General features: G+C 41.2%; 1 protein-coding gene across 1 annotated transcript in view; it reads right to left on the bottom strand.

Annotated features, from left to right (window-relative positions):
- The window catches only part of LOC123017177 (potassium voltage-gated channel subfamily KQT member 1-like), a 485580-nt gene extending 466195 nt beyond the window's left edge, over positions 1–19385 (bottom strand). The window contains exon 1 of the mRNA XM_044418339.1: positions 18979–19385. Within this exon, the coding sequence (XP_044274274.1) occupies positions 18979–19385 (407 nt within the window). The remainder of the gene's footprint in view (positions 1–18978) is intronic.
- Positions 19386–25759: the final 6374 nt, after the last annotated feature.

Here is a 25759-nt window from a genome sequence, read left to right as displayed (position 1 = left end):
AAGGCAGCTTACATCATTCTCCTCCATCTTATCCCCACAACAACAACCCTGTGAGGTAGGTTGGGCTGAGAGTCTGTGACTGGCCCAAAGTCACCCAGTTGGCTCCATGGCCGAGCGGGGACTAGAACCCAGATCGCCTGAGTCCCAGTCCCATGCTCTTAACCACTACACCGCACTAGCTCTGGTTTTCTTTTACTTCAACTCTGATTTTAAAAAGTATCTAATCTGTATTGAATTTGTATCCTGGGAGGAATATTTTTGGTCACACCACAAGAGTTCGCCTAAGATAAAGAAATCAGTGACAAAGGCAGGCCAAGGAAACATCTGGTCTTCCTCCATTTGGACCTGTCCACTCCAATGGACATCAACTATCCTGTGAAGAAAGAAATAGTGAAGAAGACCAAGACTTCTGGCCTGGCCTGGAACCTACTCCTCCTCCTTTCTGTGCATTTCGAACATATTTATTGACAAACTAGGATGTGGGACCCTAGCACAGAAGTTATCAGTTCCGTGGGAGTGTAGAGGCTCTGAAGGTAGAGGCTCCTCACCTCAGAGGTGTCTCATGATGCCGGGGGTCCAAGATGCTTTCCAGCACCTCTGGCTAGTCCTTCCTTGTGCAAATCAGACTAGGCTGAGAAGAGGCTGCTGCTCTGGGTGCAGGTCCCAGCAGCTTCCCAACTTTACTGCAGCACATGGGGAAAAACAGCACACATTTTCTTCTTAGTGCTATAGAATTCCTAAATTCATTCCTGATGAAGAGCAGGATATGTGTACCTTGCTACAAAGTCTTTGGGATGAAGTACTACATCAAAAGAACATTTAAGATGGAAAGAGTGTTTTTTAATACACACACACACATGGTCATGAGAGAAGATGGTCATCACATGAGTACTAACCAATAAGGATTAATGATACTCTGGCAGTTTGGATATTGTCCAACTGCAATTTTCTGCAAACATTTTGCTTAACTGTTAAGAAGAAGCTTAAATATTAAAATGCAGAAACAACACCATAATAGCCAGATTAAAGGTGCATGGAATACCCCTTTAGCTGAGTCATGATAAATGAACAAAAGTTTATGTCATTGTAAGTTTCCAAATTCTACTATTTATAAAAAGGATACTTGTTGAGCTAAATACTTTGTGCATATTTCAAACTTAGTGGGTACAAACTGATTGATTTAGCATGTTAAAACTGCTTTGTACTTTTTGTTAGCAGATCATATATTGGGGGTGAGATTGCCAATCACTGAAATTATAAATTTCCTCTTTAAAACAAAATAGTTCTGCCAGTTTAGCACCAGAGTTAAACATCATCTCCACAAGGCCAGGCAACTGGAAGTGAATTGGTGCTTTAACATTTTCACTCTGAGAACAGTTTGCTGAACAAGATTTGCTAATAATTTTGCTGAGGTTGTGCAATGTCACAAATTTGCTTACTTAAAACTTACCTTCCATGAATCATACTTGTCTTTGGTCTGTAAAGATCCCCCGTATAGACTCATTCCCAGTCCCAGTCCTAAGAAGCATCCAATCTCCTTTCTAGCAGAGGCTGCCCTCTCACTGAACAGACCAATCTTCCAGCTACTGATGTAAGCAGGAAACTAGGATGGATCAACCCACAGCAGGGTTCTTCTAAAAAAATCAGAAGACCCAAATGTTTCACGAGGCAATGCAGGACCATACCAACATGGGGGATCTTTGCTGATCCCAAGCAGTCAATCCTCACCATTCAGATTTGGGCCTGAAAGACCAAGTGAAAGTGTACATACATAGAGGGTAAGTTTTAAGCAACTTATGACACTGAACAATATCATCATGTACCACCCTTAATTTCCAGTTTCATAGGGTAACCATACCTAGAAAAGTCTGATCCCTGAAACTTCACATCACTCAGATAAGGTGGAAACACCAGTTTTATAAATCTTCAATATACTTATCCTCTCCAACTGACATATTAGTCATATTAGCAGACACCCACAGAAGAATGGCACTAGTCATTTGTGGTCCTCATACTGATATTATCCAAGGTGCCTTTAATGCAAAGTAGGTTCAGAAAGCAAGCCTAAGTTCTTTGATGGAGCATTCTCAGAGCACTCTGATTGAGATCTCTGCCAGACTCTTGACTGTAAGGTAGAAGAGTGCGTGGAACTGGTATTTTCCATTTGCCCCTCCTCTGTGGGGTTTGACAAACTAAGGTGGTCTAAATATTAGGGATGCGTTTGGGGAAAATAGGTCTATGAATATCACAGCAGCTTAGTCTCCGCGCATCAGCATACCTGCAATACACCACTTTTCTGCCTTCCCCAAGGACTGCTGGCTGGTTTCAGAAGGATCAGAATCAGGAGATGATTCTGGGAATGTGGGTCAAGCTGAGATTCTGAGATGAGAGAAGCAGAGACCAGAGTCCCAGGTGGGCAGGATCACCCAGATGTATAGCTGGTAGGAGGGGACTTAGAGCAGGTGAGTTTCTCAGACACAGACCAGGCAGCCCTGGTTCTTGACCTCATGATGTGGCATCAGCAGAGGAGAGCAGCCCAGTTAGAGGATTGGGGCACAGAGAGGAGGTATGGTTGCTTTCAGAAGGCCCTTTCCAAAGGGATGTAGCCCAGGCACACTCATAAGAACTCCTGGAGGTTATCACTAGATTGGGTTGAACTAGATTGTACATGCTCAGAGATTCATTCTGGGTGTTTTGTGCTTTTTGGTCAATAAAGAATGTTTTTCAAGGAAAACAGTCTGTGGCTTTTGAATGTGCAACGGGGAAGTCCAGGCAGCTGTTTCTGTGAAGAGAGGGGATATGTGGTCAGATCTCCCCCTTCATGATCAAAACTCTGTCTCCAATCGAAAAGGGAGAAATCTGATATAGCACATGGCCTCTGGGGCTTTCATACAGGGACCACAGGATTCGACTCACAGTGTACTGGAACAGAAAGAGCACAGCTATGACTTTTCTAAGTGACATCAAATGCTGTGCAACTATTTCAGTAGCTCTCAATAAAAGAAAGTTTTATTTTCCCAGTTTTTTAATTGATAATGTTATTTTAATTAAGTTGTACCAAGTACTGGCACTTAGGAGTTTTTAACCATTTTACAGTTGTTATAACTGTTTTCATTTTTTTCTTCGTGTAAACTGACCTGAGATTTTATAACGATTGAACGTTGTAAAAAATTTAAATAAAAAAATTTAAATAAATAAAAATAAAATAAAATGTCTAGCAGCATATTATTCAGGCTATTCAAGAATATTGTGCTTCCTGATTAAATTAAAAACTCATTTTATCTATTTGGAAAAATTGTTATTGGCATCTTACCCCATATAAAATGAGAACTCAACTAGAATGTAACCTGATTTGACAAATGCAGCTAAGCTGAAAATATTAGTATTATATTGTGTTACCTTTATCTTTGATTTTTATATTTTCTTATGTAAACTCCTCAAAGGTTATTATATTAAACAGTATGCAAGCAATGCTAATGAACAGGTTTGCTAATTCATAGAAGAAATTAAATAAAATACAGCAGTACACAGGCCATTAGCCCCACTAAACACCTTTGTGGAAGAATTACATATATGGAGTTTGCTCATAGAGTACTACTACAAGTCACTTATACATAGTTCATTGGAAAGTACCACATAAGCTAATTGACCAAAGTCAACCCACTTTGCTATCAAAGTAGCAGATGGACAGATTGAAATTAAGTTGTTTCAGAAGCCCAACTTCCTCCCCTGTCATAAGCACATGCCATTGCATCCAGCATATTATACAGAGGACTTGATTTTTAAAAAATGATAGTAGTTTTAGGGGAAGTTCATAATTATATTATTAGCAAATGTACCCACCTGCATTCTGGTTGGAATAACTCATGCTATGCTAACAAGAACTCTTCAGAACAGGTTACACATATGTCAGAATTGGACACACTGTGCCTGCTCCATTGAGTGAAGCTACCGCTGCTAGCACCCCGGTCACAGTCCCTGCCACAGTGCATTCTGACAATCCCAGAGGGAACAACCACCCACTCCATGGGGTACCATGCAAGTCCCCTCAGACTATTCCTTCCTGGCTGCACAGATTCTTGACTGCGAAGTTCTCTGTCGGCAAGGAATTCTGCAATCTTGTGACTGAAATTGGTAATGCAGGCTTCAGATAGACTGACGCATTTAAACATTAATCCATTTGAAAAAAACAACTAACCCTAAAAGACATACTGTTAGGGTCCCCTTGGTATTCATACCAAGTTTCAGGTATCTGAATTTCATGGTCCTGTAGCTCTGGTGCTGATATTTGTTTTATTGTTATAGCATATAGTAATACCATCAACATACATTAGTATTGTGAAGTAATATGTATAAGCAAAGATGGTTGGTTCTATTCCTTTTAGAATCAAATAAGCTCTGTCCTTGGTCTGTCTCAAAATCTCAAATGTAGCCTAAGCTGTGCTGAGAGCTTGCAAGTGCTTTCTAACTTCAACCTGATGTTCTTTATGGCACCTGTGAAAAAATCCACTTTGGTATATCAGTGAATGACTGTGCTAGTGTGTTGTAAACAAGCTCCAAATGTAACAAAATCACATTTTAGGGTCAATGGTCTATATGGTTCCCCACCTTGCCATTTAGTACTCCACAAAACCAGCAAGTCACATACAACTTTATGTTCCTGGCTGCAAGTTGTATGATTAATTCTTAGCAACATGTTTTGGATTCTTTCTAATCTAAAAATAGTATTCTATTTGCAATTTGAGGTATCTTCTTTCCTCCAGATAAAAACTGTAAGTGAATGTCTAGCTTGAGCTAGTGATAACACTAAAAGCAATACTAATTTGCTTCTTACATGGTTTTCATACCACTAAGAGACCCATTAAATTAATCATCCAAGTTCAAGTCACAAAAGTTACTTTTTCCAGCACATGGAAAGTGTAACTCTATTTAATTATAATGATAGTTCTGCAGCATGGCGCAAACATGGTGCTCCAGGTGGCAGTGTGTGTGGGGGGCAGGGGCGGGGGCACAGGTGATAGAGGGAGGCAATCTGCATTTGCATCTGAATGGGCTAGGTTGGGGACTTTTAAAACACTAGGCCAGGTGTAGAGGTTCTGCTTCAAGGAATAAATCTGTTGGGCTGCACTAGCATCTTTTGGATAGTTTTAGTGATGCAATATTTCATGTATTACCCAGGGGGGGAAAGGAAGGGATAATGTGTTGTTTAATATTAAGGCATTTGACCAAAAATACCTCCATGCTGGTATTGGCAGAAGCCAATATGGCTTGATCAGCTTTTTTAACATTGAGATCCACTCAGTTCTCCAGTTAGTGGTTCAAGGCTAGGACTGATCAGCTTCATAATGACATTAACACATTTTAACAGTAAAGGCTTCACAATTGTGGGCATACTTCTGAGCTCAGATTCAAATATGTAAATATACATATTACATGCAAACTTCAAAAGAGAGCTACAGAGTATAAAAAAGCTGAAAGCAGCATTTGATCAATAGTCATCTGAGATCACTAAAGCCTGACTGAAGGTTGCTGTTGGCTAGCTACAAGAGAGAAGGTTGCCAGTTCAATGTTTTTGAGGAGAACACCAACACAATGAAGGCACCATTTCCTGTTGCCAGTTGTTTCATGTCCAGCAGTAGACACACCCAGAGCAGCGCCCCCCAGTGAAGATCTTGTAAATGTGCAAGTCCATGTGGGAGAAAGTAGCCCTTACTTTCCCTCAGTAATTTTATCCATACCATGTATTTTTCAGTACTTTAAAGATAGAAGGAGCAGTAACCAAAGCTGCAATACTATGCCCACTTGCTTAGGAATAAGTCCTATGTAACTCAATGGTGGGTACTTCTGTGTAGATTTATTCATTTAGTTGTTTGTTCGTTGATTCGTTCATTCATGTATTTATAGGCTGCTTATAACTGCCGAGGCCTTCCTAGGCAGCTTATAGTACATAAACATATTAAAACAAAATAAAACACATTAAAAACCTATTAAAACACAATGAATTAAACCATCTATAAAAACGATATAAAAAGGGCTTTTATAGGGCTAAGTGTAAAAAAAAATTCTAAAAAGAAAATTTTATAGCAGGGTTGCAGAAGCTGTGGCCTGCATGTGGCACTCAACAGCTTCCAGTGCTGCCTATGAGCTGCAGAGACCTTGTCCAGAGTTCTCTTTGTTGGGGTTAGCACTACACAAAGAATCCATGAGATTTCCCTTCAGTACAGGGGTGGGGGAGGGGCTTGGGATGGTAAATCATAGAGTGTGCATGGAAAAGGGATGTGCATGTACGTGCGTGTCTGAGCATCTACATACTCTCACACCCCAGCACCAGCAGAAAACCAGTACAGCTCACAGGGCAAAGAAAACCAATAATCCCCAATTGTACTATATATGTTTCATACATTTCTTCCAAGATACAGTATCTACTGGTATTTGGGCTCTGATTCAATATAACTGAAACCACCTCTTTATTAACTGTGTGCCAGTTTGGTTAGTGGTACCTATCATGGTTAGTTTAGAGATCACTATCTGTTAGCTATTTAACAAAGTAGGCTCAGTTAGTTTAGGACAGCCTTCCTCAAGTTGCAGCTTAAAACAGTGGGAGGACTCTGGACTGGGGAAGGCTGGTTTAGGATATTTAAGCACCTATCCAACCCAGGTAAAATCAATAAACTGTCTAATTTTGGTGGGGTTTAGGCACAGATCTCCTCCCCTCAGCCACCCATAGACTCAACTGCCAGCTCTATAAGCTCACCTATAAGCTCTTGTTAGATTTGATGGTGTTGCTTTTTAACATATTATTCATCCCCACAAACATCAAAAGTTCCTAACATATTTTGGGTTACCTCCTTTTGCTGCCAAATTGATGAGCATTCAGTCACATGTAATTGATAATCTATGACTTCTCATTTTGACTATCTTCCTAGAAGACTTTTAGGACATACATTCAAGAACTAATATGACATACTGCTTAAAGTGTTGAACTGGGACCTGGGAGATCCCGATTTTAGTCTCCAGTTAGCCATGCAGCTCACTGGGTGACTCGGGGCCAGTCACTGACTCTCAGCCTAACCTACTCACAGGACAAAATGGAAAGATGGAGAGGAAGAGGACAATGTAAGCTGCCTTTAGATTCCTTGCAAGAGCAAGAAGAATAGGATTCAAATACATTTTTAAATCCCAGTGGGAACAACTGAGTGTATTAATTTGTTCTATTAATTGAAATAATGAAATTAAATTAAATTAAATTGCTTCCTGTAAAGCTCCTGTAACACATTTGGGGCATAATAGGACAGAAAAGGTCCTATATTTCCCAGCTGACATGGGGAGTTGTATGAAGTGTTGAATGATGGAAATTATAGGACTTCTTTCTGTCTAAAGATGTATGGGACTGTACCCTTAAATTTTGATGTTTCAGCCACATGGAATAGTATAAGCTCTCTCTTGCTTTGTCTTCATAGACTTAGGTTTTTTCCACTAGATATGGTTCAGGGGTCACCTTCTAAAAATCAGTAAACATTTGAAGTTATTAAATCAGATAATGTAAAAACTTTGGAATGTCATATCTCAGTTTCCCATGAATATACCTGAGAAACTACTGCATTGTGAACACAGAAATGGAATGCTCCCACCAGTACTTCATATTTCAAATGCTTTTTTTAGAAAGACAACTAAGTCCTAGCTCCAAATAGGCTTAGCCATGACTAGTCACATATTTAAATCTACAGAAATGCAATCTGTTTAAGCTTTAGACATGATTATATGCTACAAGTATAGTCCTTGAAATGAGGTCCTGTCCTTTTAACTCAACAAGCCTTCATGCCTCACTTCATGCCTCACTCTATTTTTCATCTCTAAAATCTTCAATAAGGGAAGGGGAGGGGAGGGAAGGGAAGGGGAGGGAAGGGAAGGGAAGGGAAGGGAAGGGTAGGGAAGGGAAGGGATAACCTGTTCTAATAGAAATATATCTTATGCAATTCAGAAATAGCCCTTTCTCATGTTAAAACACTAAAGTGGATGGTTCATTTTGAGTGGCAATCTTTTCCTTCCCCATCATCAAGCTTATGGCAGCTGAAGTTCAAAGTATCTGGGAGGGCTCCACGTTGGGGAGAGGTGACTTAGGGCAATCTAATGAGGTTGCTTGTGATCTTTCAAACTCAGAGGACTATGAATATTCTAAGCAGGGCAGGAAGAGCACAGAGGTGATGGTCGCTCGTGACACTTTCTGGGCCCAATAGACTCACTCTGCTAAAGAACCAAATTACTTTCATAGAATCATAAATAGGGCCATGAAGGCAGATGGTGAAGGATGGGCAGATATGTTCTCCAAGGCTGGTCCTTGTTAATGACCATGCTGCTCTGTTCTGAATTAACTGAAGTGCCCAACTGTAGACTCATACAACCATAGAAACATAGCATAGTAGAGTTGGTATGGGCCATGAAGTCCATCAGGTCCAAGCCCCTGCTGTTGCAGGACACCAAGTTCGACCACCCCACTCAGATGGCTGTCCTGTTTCTTTTTGAATGTCTCCAGTGTGGGAGAGCCCACCACCTCTCTAGGCGGCTGGTTCCACTGTTGTAAGTGAGAAAGCTTTTCCTGATGTCCAGCCTGAATCTGGGTTGTCACTTGAACTGATTATTCTGTGTCCTACACTCTGGCATCAGCAAGAGATCTTGACCTTCCTCTATGACAGCCTTTGAGGTACTCATAGAGGGATATCTTGTCACCCTTCAGTCTTCTCTTCTCAAGGCTGAACATGCCCAGTTCACTCACTCTCTCCTCACAGGGCAGTGTTTCCAAACCCCGGATCATTTTTGTTGCCCTCATCTTGAACCTTTCTAATTTTCCTGCATCTTCCTTAAAACTTGGTGGCCAGAAATGGGCAGAGTCTTCCAGATGAGGTCTGACTAGTGAGGAATATAGAGGAACTACTACTTCTCATGATTTGGAAGTAATATTTCTGTTAATGCATGGGTCCAGAAACTACAGCCTGCAGGCCGTGTCCAGCCCACCATGCTCATTTATCCGGCTCACCATGCTCCTTTATCTGACCCGCCTCAGAGCTTTTAGACTTGCTCGGAGAAAAGCAAGTCCAAAAGCTCTGAGCCAGTGCAGGCATTCTTTAAAACTGAGGAAAGCTGGTGTGCACACCAAATTGTAACAGCTCAACTGTGCAGGCGCCAGCTCCCCCCCGCCCCTGCAACCATTGCATGCATATACAGAGTGGGATTACGGAGCGGGAAACAGAAGAGAGGAGGGCAGAAGAAAGAGAGAGAGAGAGAGGAAGAGGAAGAGGAAGAGGAAGAGGAAGACAAAGAAACTAAAAAAAGGATTGAAGGTAAGAAAAATATAACTTTTCAAATCTATTTTTAAATATGTGAGACATGTCCCCAGGCTGCAGGCCAAGCCACGGCTGCTTCGCTGAGCCCAGGGGTGGACAGGCTGAAGTAGAGCAGGGCTGTGGCTCACATGCCTCCACTGTGGCCTTTTCCAAGCAGGCCATGGCCACCTCGCCAAGCTGCCTCGCCTCTCCGGCCTTCCTCTCCCGCCCCTGCTCCCTCGGAACCGGGGCAGCAATGAGGACTATAATTTCCATCATGCCCAACCAGCATGGACAATGGAAGTTATATGGAAGTCCAACTCATCTGGACAGTATCAGTTTTGGCAAGGTTGCACTTAAAATATGGTAGTATTAGCTCTGCATCCAAATACAGCCATTGTGTATTGTGGGAATTGTTCTGGGATGACTTGCTTCAAATACTAACAGTGGCATTAACAGTATTTATCCTTAATATTTTTGCTTCATTCTGTGTAAATGCCAGTTGCAGTTATCAGCTGCATTATGCAAAATACTATATTTAGTGCCTTGGTTGTGTCATAGCTATGTCCCTTGAATATGGACATGCTCTTCCCTACCTCATTTTGGGCTTCTGCTGCAGCCTGAGGGAGCAGAGCAAACCTTTTTAAATTAATTTTTATTTTTAATTTATTTTAATTAATTTTAATTTTAATTATTTTAATGTGTAGTGTGCATAGGAATTTGTTCATATTTTTTTCAAACTATAGTCCACCCCACACAACAGTCTGAAGGACAGTGAACTGACCCCCTATTTAAAAAGATTGAGGACCCCTATGTTAATGCATCCCAAAATATCATTTCCTCTTTTAGAGGCTGCCTTACATAGTTGGCTCATGTTTACCCTATTGTCCACAAATACTTTTTCTTTTTCAGTTCTGAGAACTTTTTCTTTTTCAGTTCTGTTGAGCCACATATTCCCCATCTTGTGTTGATGCATTTGGTTTCTTTCTCTTAGGTGGAGGCCTTGGCACTTGTCTTTACTGAATCTCATTCTGTTGCATTGAGCCCCGTGTTCATTCTGTCTTCCAGGGTGTTTGCTATTCAACTCAGTTTTGTATCATCTGCAAATTTGATCATCTTTCCTTATACTTCTTCATCCAAATCATTAATAAAGATGTTGAAGGGCACTGGGCCCAGGACTGAACACTGTGGCACCACACTAGTTACCTCCATCCAATTTGAGAAGGTGCCATTGATAATCGCTCTTTGTGTCCAATTTAACAGCCCGTTTTGGATCCCCCAAATAGTTTTTCCATCTAGTCCAGTTTTTGCTAATTTGCTTATCAGAATATCATGTGGAACTATGTCAAAAGCTTTCCTAAATCTAGGTAGATTATGTCCACAGCGTTTTCTTTGTCCATTTGGGAGGTTACCCAGTCAAAAAATGAAATGAAATTAGTCCGACAGGATTTATTTTTGATAAATCCATGCTGGCTTCTATTAAGCGCTGCATTTTCTTCAAGATGCTTGCAGATGGATTTTTTAATAATTTGCTCCAGAATTTTTCCAGGGATTGATGTCAGACCAACTGGTCTGTAGTTCCTAGGTTAATCTTTTTCCCCTTTTTGAAGATAGGGACAATGTTAGCCCTTCTTCAGTCGTCCAGCACTTCTCCTGTTTTCCAAGATTTATTGAAGATAATAGCCAGTGGTTCTGAGAGTTCCTCTGCTACCTCTTTTATAACTCTGGGATGGAGTTTATCGGGTCCTGGAGATCTGAAAGTGTTTATTCCACCTAGGTATTCCTTAACCATTTGTCTGTCACTCTTGGGCTGCCATCTCTCACTTCCAGTTTGTACTTCCTCTTGATTGCAGATTTCCTTGTGGGAGAAGACTGAGGCAAAATAGGAATTGAGCATCTCTGCCTTTTCCTTGTCATCTGTTATCACTCTGCCATCCACTTTAAGGAGCCAGACAACCTTCTCTTTATCATGTCTTTTGTTCTGGATATATCTGAAGAAGGCTTTCTTGTTGTTCTTAGCATCCCTTGCTATTCTCAGTTCATTTCCTATTGAGGTCTGGTGTCAACCTTGCTACCTTTTCAGCACCAGGTAAAGACCATCCTCTCCTGCAGGGCATTCAAATAGCTTTTGAGGCCTGCTAGTTGCTACAAGTTTGAATATTTTCCTTCTTCTTTTTAATGTTTTTAATATAATATAATGTAATATAATATAAATCAAACTGTTTAATATGTGGTTTTAAATTTTGGATTATGAACTTTGAATATATCCTGTGTCTTTTATTGGTTTTTCAATGTATTTGTGAACTGCCCAGAGAACCTCAATTGTTGGGTGGTATAGAAATTAAATATGTCAATATTTCTTCTATTGTTACTATTTGTATTAACTTTTATGCCCAGTCTATTAGCTCAAGCAGTGCAATTTAAGCCATTCCTATTCCTTCTTCTTGGGCTAAAGAAATACAGTCGTTGGATTGCTGTTTGAAGAAAGGTGATGGTAGTTTTTCCCTCTGTGAGTAGGGCCCCCTCTGATGACTTCATGTCTGCAGTGTGAAATTCAGTGGGATTCACTCTTGGAAATGCATAGACTGATTGTACAGACTAATACATTTTTCACAACTCACTGAGGAAGAATTGTCTGGGATGATCTTAGGCGTGTAAGACGGCTAAACAGTCAAATAAACTGATTTTAGAAGAGCCTTGAATATTTCTGGCAGTCTCAGCACGCACATCTTAACCACAGAGCAAAGGGAGCTGTGTCTGCCAGCACAACATGTTACAGGGCCCAATAGCTAAAAACAATTCCCAGCTTTCAAATAGTGAAAGCACATTTAAAAAGAACAAATCTGTAGTTCTGATTTGAGGTAAAATGTGCAGGTGCATTCCAGTCAGTTTGTGGGGTGTGGAAAACAGTTTTGTCCATCATGGAATAATGATTATAACCCACAGAAAGCAACTGGATCATCCAGAATGTTTGTGTCACTGTGACTGGGCGATAGCATATCCAGCCTCAAGCAGCTTGGGTCTCACCGCATGCAGAACAGTATGTTTTCTTTTACTGTGTTGGTAGCCATTACCAACCCCCCAACCCCTGCCAATATAAAAAAAGCCTGTTTATTGTGGGTGTGGGGCACTGTGGCCGACTAGTCCATTGTGATTACACCCATACTGGGAGGGAGAGTAGTCCATGACATCAATACAGCATAGGCCAGAGTTGGCAGCTGGTAAGCTAGTGGGTTGGGATGTTTCTTCAAGGAAATGAAGCCAGAGGTAGTGGTGAGGGGGGTGGGATTTATTTAACCAAAGGATAATTTCCATCATTTCCTTCATTAAATACTTTCTGCAACAACACCAGCTCTGTGTCCCTCTGGACTGCTGTGTCTCCATGAAGCTGTGAATCAGCCCATCTCTCTTCCTTCTATGTGTGTGTAAGAGACAGCACTTTGATGCCCATTCAGTTTTCTGTGCCTGCACTACATGCTATAAAAGGGGGGCGGGGCGGGGGCTTGTTTATACTTGAGTTCCCTACCATGGAAGAGATAGTAGTCTATGACTGATGATTGATTGATTGATTCACTTTTTTTACAACATTTATATATTGCTCCACATCCAAACTGATTCTGGAGAGGTGAACAATAAAAGATAAAAAGAATAAAAGCACCATATTAAAGTTGATAAAAATATGATAGTTTCCGCTTTCAGGAGAGTCTGAATGATGATTCCCATTAAAATATGTAGTGAAAAATATTTTTGGGTTATTGCAATATTATAGTAGTTTGTTGACTCTCTCTCTCTCTCTCTCCCTCTCTCTCCCTCCGTGTGCACAAATGTCTTGTGTGAGTTAGTAATGGAGGCAGAATAGGGACTTTACTAGCCCAGAGCTCATCATGGCCTTCATTTGTCCCTGGGTCTCGAGGGGGGGGGGGTGTCATTGTGCATTTGCTTTTTGCAGCTTGCACTGTGAAACAAAATCTAGAGGACAGTGAAGACAACTTTATTACAACAGCTCCTACACAGATTTTAGTGTGGAAAATTGTCAGTATCTTTTCATGAGTTTTTAGCCTTTCCAAATGAAATGAGTGATACTTTGGATTATTTAATTTCTAAGTACTTATCCCCCTTTTATCAGATCAATCTTCTTTGGGGCTTCTCTGCTGTTACTTTTGTGTCATGGCAGCACCTGTGATTTTAGAGCTGAAATCCTGTACAAGCTTTAAAAGGCTGCATCTTCCACCAACCTGCACCCACAAAGCTTTTTAATTTATTTGTTTACCTGCTCCAGGACTTTTAGCATTTATCTTGGATGTCAAAACCTGGAAGACTCAAATAAAAAGTAAAAAATGCAGCATAGGCAAACCATGACTAGTTTGCTTATACTTTAACAAATCCATCAACATCTCATGGGTCTGACTAGAATTAAAGCAGAAAAGCTATTTAGAGATTAAGTCCAGTGAAAGTTGCAACCCTATGCACACCAGCCTGGGAGTAAGTTACCCTGAATTCAATATGTCTTATTTTTGAGCAGACATGTGCTGACACTTAAAACTGCTGAATACTTAAAGTATCTTCTTTGAAATGTTGGTTAAAGCATATGGTCTAACACTGGAAGCAGGAACCCCATGAAAATGAGTTCTGTAGGAAGGATTTTAGCACATCCAGAGTCTAACCATGTTTCTGAATTGATGGTTCCTCAGATCATGTTCTGACTTTCAAAAAGTTTAACAAACTCAAAGGTAATTAAGCAGTCTGACCTCCCATTTGTAGAGCAGAACTGGCTCTTCTAGGCTACCAGATGTAAGTCCTTTGCCCCACTCCAATACCATGATGCTTGTTCCTTCAGCTGAAGGAACAAGCATGCAGCAATTTCTGATGGCCTTCAACAGAAGAACTCCTTCTAAGTAAGCAATTTCAGTATGTCTTCTGAATCTCATACCCACACTAATGGATTTCCCAGACAGAAGTTACAACAAAGAAAAACAATCACCTAAATGGTGAATACTTAAAGCATGAGGTTATTTGGCCTAAATCCCACAGCAGCATCACTGGAAGTCATGCCAACACTTTGCAGCCAAAGCTATCTAAGAAGAGTAAAGCAGTTCCAACCCAATCCTAGTCCCTCACAACAGAATCTTGGAATGGATATTTCTTAAACTGAAAGCTTGATTTCTTAAACTTTGCCATGACATTTTATTTCAAAATATGACATAAGGAAGCCCTGTAGGCCCTGACTCTCTGAGCCTCTAGGAACTAGCTGAGGTCATTCCACTAAGCTTTCTGTTTTCTTTTAGATCTTTCAGTTTCTTCACTATCTCTGCTCACCTACTCAGGCATTTGGAAGTGTCATGATTAAATACACAAGGAGGGGAAAGCAGCAGCCCCTCCCCTCTCCAGTGTTGCCTTTGTCACTTTCTACACATGGAGAACAACTAAAAAAGGATAGTCAGCAAGGTGTGCCACCTGATCTGAAAGCATCCCTGATGTAAAATAATATTTTCAATCCACCAAGTAACAAATACTCTCTTGTACTTAACCACTTCATGGAATTTGTTTATTTATTTTATTCATTTATATACTGCCCGATAGCCAAGGCTCTCTGGGTGGTTAAGAAAAGTTAAAACACACACAAACAGCACACAAAAGAACAAAATTATAATTGCACATTTGTGGGTACATCTGACACTCTGAGGATATGTTGCAGGCACCACCACAAAATTGGTGGAGAATGAGAGCACGGCAAGAATGAAGCAGGAAAGCACGAAACACCTGAAGGGCCTGTTCACTGCAATTGCTGAAAGCAGCAACATGAAGCAGAACTTCTGTAGGCAGATATACACACAACAGAGGCACACAATGCCAGAAAACCACTTGGCTAGGAAACTTGCCTCTAGTCCATGGGTCCTCAAACTACGGCCTGCAGGCTGGATCCAGCCCGCCATGCTCATTGATCCAGCCTGCCATAGCTCGCCACGCGTGCGTGCACTCACGCACATGTATGGCGAGGTGCTGACTTGCTGGCAAGGAGATCGTTTTGGACTCGCTTGGAGGAAAGGATCTCTGTGCACGCATGCCCCTGCCTTTCTGTGCACACGCGCCCCCTCCCAGCCCGGCCTGCGCCCCCTGCCCGCACCACCTTGGCAGACCACACCCATCCCTGGCACCTTTCAAGTGGCCCCCTATTCAAAAAGTTTGAGGACCCCTGCTCTAGCTCCTGCCAAAGTTACCTCCAGAGCAAACCACTCTCCTGAAGCAGAGGGCCAAACAAAATGCTCTTTCCATATATCCTAGTTTCCTTTATCTCTGTGAGGGCACACAGTCATTCCCAGCCGCACACACACCTATTCTTTTGTAAAATCCTGCCTTCCATGCTGCCGAGTGCTGAATCAGGGCCACATACACTGAAACAAGGTAAAGAAAATTAGCATGGATGGCTCCAGCATGAATGAAGGATCAGTACTCCTGACCTATGGGGAAATTTGATATGTAGAATTTTGACACATGCAATCTATAGAATATCCTTCTATAAACATGTGCCTGACCTTGTGGCCTGCAGTAAAAAGGATGATTTCGGGAGGGTTCTGCAGAATTTCCAAACTGCACACAGCAGACCAGAGAAACACAAATGGTTAAAAACCATGACCAATCCTGTTTCACAACTACCCCAGGAGCAGCTCCTGCCAAGCCAACAGCAAATTTCTCCTGTTAGGGAGCAACAGGCCTCCTGAAGCATTATTGCAACCTATCCCTTCTCATGTCTGATAGAATGTGTGGTGAAGGAGGGATGTGGCACCACTGTCTTCAGCAAAAATAGATTAGGAACTAGGCCCACTTCTACCAACATACAGAATTCTGAGGTGGATACTGAATTGGACTCCAGTCTGAAGTGGAAGAAGAGGCAGGGTTCCAATGCTTGCCATTACCCTCTTTCTATCACAAGAGGCAGTCCTGGTCGGCCAGCTTTAACATAATAAAAGACTGCAGTTAGAAGACTAAGAGGAAAGGCAGAGGGTAGAGGCAAGAAAGACCAGGTCACAACAGACAGTTGGCTTCACAGGAAAGGGAGTGAGTGTGGGGCCCTACTCACAGAGGGAAAAACTACCATCACCTTTCCTCAAACAGCAATCCAACGACTGTATTTCTTTAGCCCAAGAAGAAGGAATAGGAATGGCTTAAATTGCACTGCTTGAGCTAATAGACTGGGCATAAAAGTTAATACAAATAATAACAATAGAAGAAATATTGACATATTTAATTTCTATACCACCTAACAGTTGAGGTTCTCTGGGCAGTTCACAAATACATTGAAAAACCAATAAAAGACACAGGATATATTCAAAGTTCATAATCCAAATTTAAAACCACATATTAAACAGGTTGATATTATATTATATTAAAAACATTAAAAAGAAGCAGGAAAATATTCAAACCTGTAGCAACTAGCAGGCCCCAAAAGCTATTTGAATGCCCTGCAGGAGAGGATGGTCTTTACCTGGTACTGAAAAGGTAGCAAGATTGACAAGGTTGTTCCAATTTTCTGAATACTTCCTAAAAGTCCAAAACTGACCAGTGCAGAGTAAAGTGGAACTATTACTTTCTATACTTTTGAAACTGTATGTCAGAGGTGGCCAACCCAAGTTTTAGGAGCTGCATGCAGCTGTTTGAATTTATTTGTGGCTTGCCACTTGCTGCCTCAGGTGCCAGTGGGTGCCCACTTGCCACTCATCATCCTCTGCTGCCACTAACATGCAGCTCTCAAGCATCTGACATTCACCATGCGTGGCTCTTCCATTGAACAAGTCTGACTACTATATGTTTATTGATGAGACTTTGCATTTACTTTTTTTGAAGCCACATCAGTGCTGCTGACTTGTATTCAGCTTGTGGTCAAATACAACGCCAAGATCCTTTTCACAGGTACTATTACCAAGGCAGGCATCCCCCATCTTGTACCCTAGGGTTTTTTTTTTCCTAATTGAACAGCTATTCTACTCCTTGTTTTCAGCATAGTTTTATAAACTATCATGATCACTTCAAATTTTATTTTTATCTTGCAAGTTGGTAGCTATCCCACCTCATATCTGCACATTTGCTAAGTTTTCCCTTAAAGTGCTCAGCTATTCCCTGACTGTCTGTGTGTCAGCCTCAAGCTGGAGTCCTGCCGCTTCAGCCCATTTGCCACTTAGGTCAAAAGCAAAACACCCTTTTGGGGGAAGACTGAGCCAAAATAGGAGTTGAGCAATTCTGCTTCTTTCTCAAAAATCTTTGTCAGCATTTTGCTTTCTTCATTCAGCATCTGGTCTACCATTACTTTTATTCCTCTTTTTCTTTGAATATATCTAAGATGTCTGTTTTGTTATTTTTAGCATCTCTAAGCAACTTTGGTCTGAGCTTTAGGCTTTTTGCCACCATCTGTGCTACTCTAGCTATCTCTCTAGATACTTCTTCACTATCCTATCATTCCTTCCAATTCTTATATGAGATCTTTTTGATTTTCAGATCATCACTAAGCTTTTTGTTTAACCACACTGGCTTCTTCTGTTGTCCCCCATTTTTTTCTCATCAGCATTGTTTCTATGTGCATCTTTAGTATCTCCTTTCTTAGGAACTACTATTCCTTTTGAGCTCCTCTAATAGGGTTTTCCTGACATGGGATTCTGCTTTTTCTTTCTGTTTACTAAAATCAGCTTAGCTGAAGTCCAAGGTACACTGTTTGAATAAAATTAGTTTTCATTTTCCTTAAAATTAGGAACTCTAACATTACATAGACACTTCCATCACACAGAAAGAAGTTCCCATTTCGTCCACATCATCAGCTTTTCCTTCTTGACCAGAATCAAGCCAAGGATTCTCCCCTCCACCCTCTGAAGAAGAATGTTGTCAACAAGGCATGTCAGGAATTTCCTGGAAAGGCCATGTCGGAAAGAGTTTGTCTCTCAACAGATACCAGCATAATTAAAATCCCATGTAACTATTTCATGTTTTATATACAATTGTAACTCCTATTAAAATATGAAAACTTCGTTTTGTTATGATACATAGTATACCATCTTTGATACAGAAATGCTCGGTCATGTTTGAAGAAAAGCTGCACTTCTCAGGTGCTGCAGGTGCAGTCAGCAGTGGAGCGATAGTGTCTCAGTGTCAGAGAGTTCCATGTACATTTCCCAAGGAGTCCTTACACCAACCTGTTTGGTGAGTCAGAATTGTCCCCATGTGGTACCTGAAGCATGTGTGAGGGATGCCTTGTGTTTAACTAGCTACATGACCTAGGGTTAGTAAATTTACTTAGTAAATTCATGGCTGAGGTACACTTTGAATTGGAGTCTTTCCAGGCACAGCTTACCACCTCAGTACTATACAAGCTCTCATCAGGTAAACGAAACCTTTAAGCTAGTCCAGAATGGTGTTCAAAATTTCCTTAAAACAAGATTCAAAATGATTTTGAGGATTCCTTCACAAACAAAGCATGTGAGAAATTTTAAGGAAAACAAAAAAATTATCAGATGAGTTCACATATTCCTGTCAGTTTTGGTGCTAACATCTTACTGATTCACCTTTACAGAGGAAGAATTTGTATTGCTCACTTTCTCTGCCATTAAAAAAGTACAGGTTCACAATAAGTCTAACACACAGTAACTCTTACGGAAATAAGATAGGTACTTACACTGTAAAGTGATAAATGAAACACTTCCATCCACTGGGGCGTTCCAGAAAGTTGTACACATCTCCCTGCATGCTAGTTTTGGTTAAATATGGGCCATTAAAGCATTTTGTTGTGTAGGCATGGTGTACCTCATTTCCTGTCAGATGTTCATTGTTTATCTGGAAAGCAGGATCTTGTGAGTTTTCCTCTTCTAAGTTTTGAGGGATTTTTGATCCATTTGTCACCAAAGAATCAGGATCAAGTGCCACAGCAGAGTATTCCATATTGTTTAAATTTGTTCTTACTTCTAGCAAGGCCGTAGACTTCCTGTGTCCATTTATGCTCCCCAGCTGGGAATCAGAACATGGAATGGCACTGCAAATGCTGTACATTGGGTGCCCACCAGTTTCACCATTACCATAAGACATTCTGTAATGAAGCAGGAGTGCTGCTGACCTTGATCAATATTTAAAATCATAAAAGGTATTGTGTGTCTTCTGTGTCTGGTGTGCACTCCAGTAAAAAGTCAAGCATTATTATGGAGCTTCTCCCCAAACCCAATGTGAACAACCAGTCTGTTACCTGTATTCTGAAATTAAATCACAAGGAGATAATTAGATAATGGCAGTCTGAAATAGATGCTACACAAGAAGATACTAAGACTTTGAAAGGAGAAAACAATTTAAGTTGAATGGCAAAAGGAAAGCATGAATTTTATTTCATGTAGAGATCAGTTTATCACATAGGTTCTCTTCATAGCAGATTAATATTGTTTAGGTTTTTGAAATGTTCACAGTGACTTAATAAGCTGTGGCTCAATTAATCTTTGATAACAAAAGTTATTTACAGTTTTGCCGAATAGTTCTGCTTAAGCAGCTCAGTCCTGCAGATGCTTAGATGCAGATACTGTACACTGCTTAGGTACATATAAGATGTTATAAGTGCATTTTAAAAATGTAAAGTGAATAAGGCAAACACATGTCAGAGAACTGGAATCAGGTGTACCTCCCTGATGAGTACACATTCTGTGGTACACTGAATTTGCTGCCAGATAACATGAAATGGCTGTAAAGTTAGAGTTAAAGAACAAGTCAAACCAGCTTAGGTGCCATTTGCTTCATTTTTACATGTTATATTAGGATTATATTAGGATTTGACTGTTATGAATAGAACCTACCTGATATTATAGTTATATTTTCCATGTAGTAATTATTGCAAAATTATATAATTATATACATAATGCCATTTTGTAATTATTTATGGTAATTATTAATGTGTGTAATTACCATAAATTATGTCTGTATGTTCAGTCATAAAAATAGCTGATTTCTGGAAGCTTCCAATCTATATCCCTTACATTTTTTCACTAAATGTTTAATGATCAGATCCAATGAAGGTAGGAATCCCCTCTTCCCAACAGATCTCATATAAATAGGACCTTTTAATCTTTACAGCTAAGTACAAAATTAGATATGTCATATGTATTCCTCATCTCTGCATTTGGTCTGTACTACCACAAAAAAGCTTTGAGGATTGCCTTTTGTTCCTTAAGAAAATTGTTTTGCTTTACTTATTCTGATCAAGTTAATCATTACATGCATCACACATACAAACAACTCACATTTTACATCAAAGCGTAACAGTCTCAATAGTGCCAAAATTATCAAAACTCAGTCTTCATAATAGTTGCTTCAACTTTTAACTGAGCGGGCTCAGCATATATCATAGAATCTGTCCTTCCCTAGGGAAGATGGAATGGTTTCCAAACAGAATTTGAGATTTAAATCTCTTCTCAAAACATGCCTGTCTGCAGATTTTGTTCTGGTTTAATGAGAATCATTATTTTGAGACATTCTAAACTTTTCCACCTACTCAACAGACATCCTGTTTCTGCACATTCTTAGTGTGGTTCATGTGAAATATGTCTCCCTACGCTCCTTATGCATTAATATTTTCCACTTTCTAGAGGTGAGGCAAGGAATCATTTAACTTATTTAACCTTGAATTAATTTATAAAACAGAAGACAGAAACTTTTCTTGCTCAAATCCTTAAGCAAATAAAATTGACTGAAAATATCCATTGTCCAAATGGATCCTCGCACAGAAAAGCTACTGCTAATTCATTCCCCCGATGATGCACAATAAAAGATAAAACCAGAAGCCATCTGGAAAGCATTGCATACCTTTCCTGTTGCATGTGGCTTTTGTCTTTCCCTTTGTGCTTCTCTTTGCTCCATATGGCATAATCTAATAGTTGGTGCAGCAGGAGCATTGTCTGGCTCTGCCCACTGGTTGATGAAGTCCCACCCTGATCCATCCAGAAGACTCCCCTTACATCTCCATTGTTAGTTTCCCTTTGGCATAACACCTGTAGGACATCCTTCTACATCGGGCAAAAGTGCCCTTTTCTTTGTGTACTTGTCATTAGCCCATAGTTCTGCCTGGCAGATTTTCCCCATCCCCACTTCAAATGTAAGCAAGTGGATTAAGTGTAGCTTTCCTATCTCCTCTGAAATCAGACTTGGCACCCGTGTAAAGCCTAGTTGACATAATCTGCAGAAATCTAGTGTTTAAAATGCCCATGGAGATATACTGAAACTGCTACATGACAATTTCTGCTTGCCTTGTGTTTTAACTGCATCTACTGGCCACCGTCAACTCAGCTGCTACCTTGGAGCTTTCTTGTTGTGGAAAAAGCTATCAGAATAACCAAGAATAAGTCTAGCAATTTCTGTTAGCGACTGGCAATGCTTACTGGCAAGGGTAAGTACAGATTATTTTCATTGTTGCACTTTTAAGAGTACAGAGCTATCTCTGTACACACTGTCTATTCAAAGCTCCCTGTGTTTTTATATAAACTTCTATTTGGCAGGGCTCCATTCGTTTTTGTAGGTCAGATTTCACATACAGCTTACTCAGTTTTGGAACATGCCTCTCTGGGGAAAGTCTGCAAAACCCCTCACTTTGTACTTATTTAGATATCAAGTGCAAACATCTGCTCCCAAAATATTTAAAATCATTTAAAATGTTTAAATCATGTTCAGCTTTGAATTGTCATCATTTTGATTGATAATGGATACTGAAATATTATGGGCTTTATGAGATGAATACTATACATATTTTAGCTGTGAGCTGTTTTGCATTTGTTTGTACAAATGCAATTGGTAAATGGTGAAATACAAATATAATGGTGAAATACAAAATTTGTTTGTACAAATGCAATTGGTAAATGGCTGCAATTTTAAATGTGCAGCCATTATCTGTCCTGTCTGTGCTATGAGCCTTGTCCCATATGGGTGTGTCTCACATACAGGAATGGTCTGTGCCAGGCAGCACAGCCCTCTCCTGCCCTTCTGTGAACCTTTGGCTGAAGAAGGAGGGGAGACTCTGCATGCCTTACAGGACTTCAGTCACTGACCCATTTTACAGTGCTCAGTGCAAGTCAGCAGAACACATTCCTGAGAATTCTGTGCCAAGGCACTCATTGGCCTGTTGCAGAATGTTTGGAGTACAATGCTTTTCATCCATTGTAGTAATTAATAGTAGTGTGGCTTTTTGCATATTTTGCCATTCCTAATTAGCAACAACATTAATTGGAATGTTCATTGACTTTGTTCACATGACACTGTGCTGGGCATTATGGATTACTTAACCCATGACAAGCTGCTGTGCCCATGGACACTGCTTTGGCCACCCAGCTCCTCCTCAGGAGTTTGTCATGTCATGTAAATCCAGTGGGCTTGGGTTTGTGAGGCTTAAAGAACCTCCACATGACTCACACAGGATTGTTTAATGCTTGCACAGCTCACAGCTGTGTTTGCATGACACAAAACAAAGTTTAGATATGCAAAATGGTGTCTGTACACATCCCACATGCAACATAGCCTTTATCTGGAAGCCATACCTTTGACTGTACATCCAAAGATGGCATTTGCCTTCTTAACCACTGCATCACACTGCTGGCTTATGTTTAGCCTGCTGTCTTCAAGTACCCCAAGATTCCTTTGACAAGTACTGTTCTCCAGTCACTTGTCCCACATCATGTACCTATGGCAGTTATTCCTGATGGCCAAGTACAAGACTTTGAAATTATCTGTATTGAACACCATTCTGTTGTCCTCTGCCCACTTTCACAGTTTGTCCAGATCCTTTTGGATCTGGAGTGCCTGATCCTCCTTTGTGCCCATTGCTCCCACTTTGGTATCGTCTGTGAATTTGGTCAGCAGACTGGTTACTCCCTCCTGCAGGTCACTTGATAAAAAGGTTGAACAGATTCAGTCCCAGAACTGAGCCCTGGGGGATTCCACTGGCTGCTGTCCTGATGACTCCCCACTGATAGTTACCCTCTATTTGCTGTATGTCAACCATGCCCTAATCCATTGGACAGTGCATCAATGTATCCCAAAGTTCCTCAATTTCTTAATCAGGATATCATGTGGGACCTTGTCAAAGGTCTTGCAGAAATTCAAGCAAACCTCATCTACCACGTCCTAATATACCCACCTCGAAACTTGGTCATAGAACTCGGTTTGTCTGGCAGGAGTTATTTTTGCAGAAGCCATGTTACATGACTGCCAACCTCCTTTCCCTATCCAGGATTTCTAGAGCTTTCCCTGTTGTAAGCTTTTCCATCATCTTTCCCAGAATGGATGTAAGGCTAGCTGGCCTGTAACTCTACTTGACCCCTCTACTAAACTTTTTGAACCACTGATAGGAGGGACTGCTGACACGACCCCCCCCCCCATTCCTCTGGAACTGTTCCTGTTTTCCCGTGAGAGTACTTCTTCCCATTCTCAAAGTACCCTTGGGTGTAACCCATCAATAGCTGGTGCCTTAGTGATGTCCAGGGCCCTAAGGAGCTCCTTAACTTCTAGGGGAGTGAGTCTAACCTCTGGGCCCATAACCCCAACCTCATCCCCCCCCCCACCGGAACATCCTCCCAACCTGCTTTGAGGAGAATACAGAAGTAAAACAATTGTTTAACATATGTGCTTCTTCCCTGACACCAGTTACCAGATCCCCTCCCTCTCATTTAAGCAGTCCCACCACCTGTCTCCCTTTTCTCTTAGTATTTACATAAGAATAGAAGCCCATTTTGTTGCCCTTCACATTCTTCACAAGTCTCAGCTCATAATCATCCTCAGCCTTGCCAAGTGTCTTTCTGCATTGAGCCACCTCCTCCTGATATGCCTTTTTGTGCAATTGGCTCAATTTCCATTTCCTGTGGAGGTCTTCTTTAATTCTAATCTGCCTTACCACCTCTCTTTGCATCCATTGCAATACCCTCCTGTGCCTCCTTGCTTTGCTGGGCAGTGATATCATTAAGGCTTGCACCTCCAAGACCTCCCTTTTGAGTGCCATCCACCCCTCCCTTGCCTTCCAGTACCTTCTTCCAAGATAGCTTTCCCAGCCTGGCCTTCAGTTGACCAAAGTTGACTCTCATGAAGTCCCATCTCCTAGTACTTGACCAACAACTCATCCCTGACCTCCTGATTTCAAAGTATAGAATGAAGTGGTCACTCCCATCCAGAGCTCCCCTAGTCTGCACATCATCAACCATATCCCTTCTGTTGGTCAATGCCAGGTCTAGGATGTTACCCTACCTACCCCCCCCACCCAGTTGCTTCCAGTACCATGCGGGGGGAAATCCTCCCTCCATAGCTTCCAGGAAGTGATGGGAATGAGTTTGTCTCCCAGCTAATATCAGGGAGAGTGTCCCCCTGGGATATCCTTCCATTCTGACCTATCAAAGCATCATCAGATTCTCAAGTTGACCCGGTGGGTGATAACATATCCCCTTGTCAGGTCCCTGCCCCCCTCAGACCCATCAACTTACCCAGATTGCTTCCACCTGGTCCCCTTCTACTGCACCCCCATCTCATTGCACCCTATCCCTTCCTTAACAAACAGCACTACCCTCCTCCTCTCTTTCCCTTCCTGTCCTTCCTAAACAAAGCATATCCCTCTATGCTGAGACTCCAATCCTGCTTTGCATCCCACCATGTTTCTGGGATTCCCCACTAGGTCATACCCACCTATTTGCAGGAGAGCCTCAAGATCTTCCTGCTTGTTTCTCATGCTCCTAGCATACATCTCAGCTCTTTCCTGAAAACCCCATTTGCTCACACTTGAATGTTTGTCATAATTCTGTACCAGTGAGGAAGCAGGTATAAAATTCTGATTCTATTAAAATAGATGTTTTGGCTGTGAATATGTTTTAATCAGCCAGTCACTGATTTACATAAATCATACATCATAATAAAACAAATAATAATAATTCCAACATATAGAGTCGAGGAGCCTGGGAGTGCTCCTCGACCCTGACCTGTCCCTGGAGTACCAGGTGTTGGCAGTGGTGAGGAGTGCTTTCCTTCAGCTTCAATTGATACATCAGCTGTGACCCTACCTGGATGAGCAGTGCCTGGCAATGGTGACCCATGCTCTAGTAACTTCCCGTTTGGACTATTGCAACACACTCTACGTGGGGCTGCCCTTGAAGATGGTTTGAATACTTCAATTGGTCCAGAATACAGCTGCCAGGGTACTGGCAGATACTCCCATATCACACCGGTCCTATACCATCTACTTCCAACACTTGAATGCCAATTGAAGTCCGGGTCCAATTTAAGGTGCTAGTGTTGACCTATAAAGCCCTAAATGGCTTGGGTCCTGGATACCTGAAGGAGTACCTTCTTCCCTATGTGCCTGCCTGCTCCTTGAGAACTGAGGCAGAGGTCCTTCTCCAGGAGCCCTCTTTGAAGGAAAGTAGGAGGGTAGCTACCCAGAGAAGGGCCTTTTTGGC

This window comes from Varanus komodoensis, unplaced genomic scaffold (assembly GCF_004798865.1).
Source record: "Varanus komodoensis strain SLA01 unplaced genomic scaffold, ASM479886v1 scaffold9, whole genome shotgun sequence".
In the NCBI taxonomy this organism is placed as follows: domain Eukaryota; kingdom Metazoa; phylum Chordata; class Lepidosauria; order Squamata; family Varanidae; genus Varanus; species Varanus komodoensis.
This window is presented reverse-complemented; position numbering and strand designations above follow the sequence as displayed.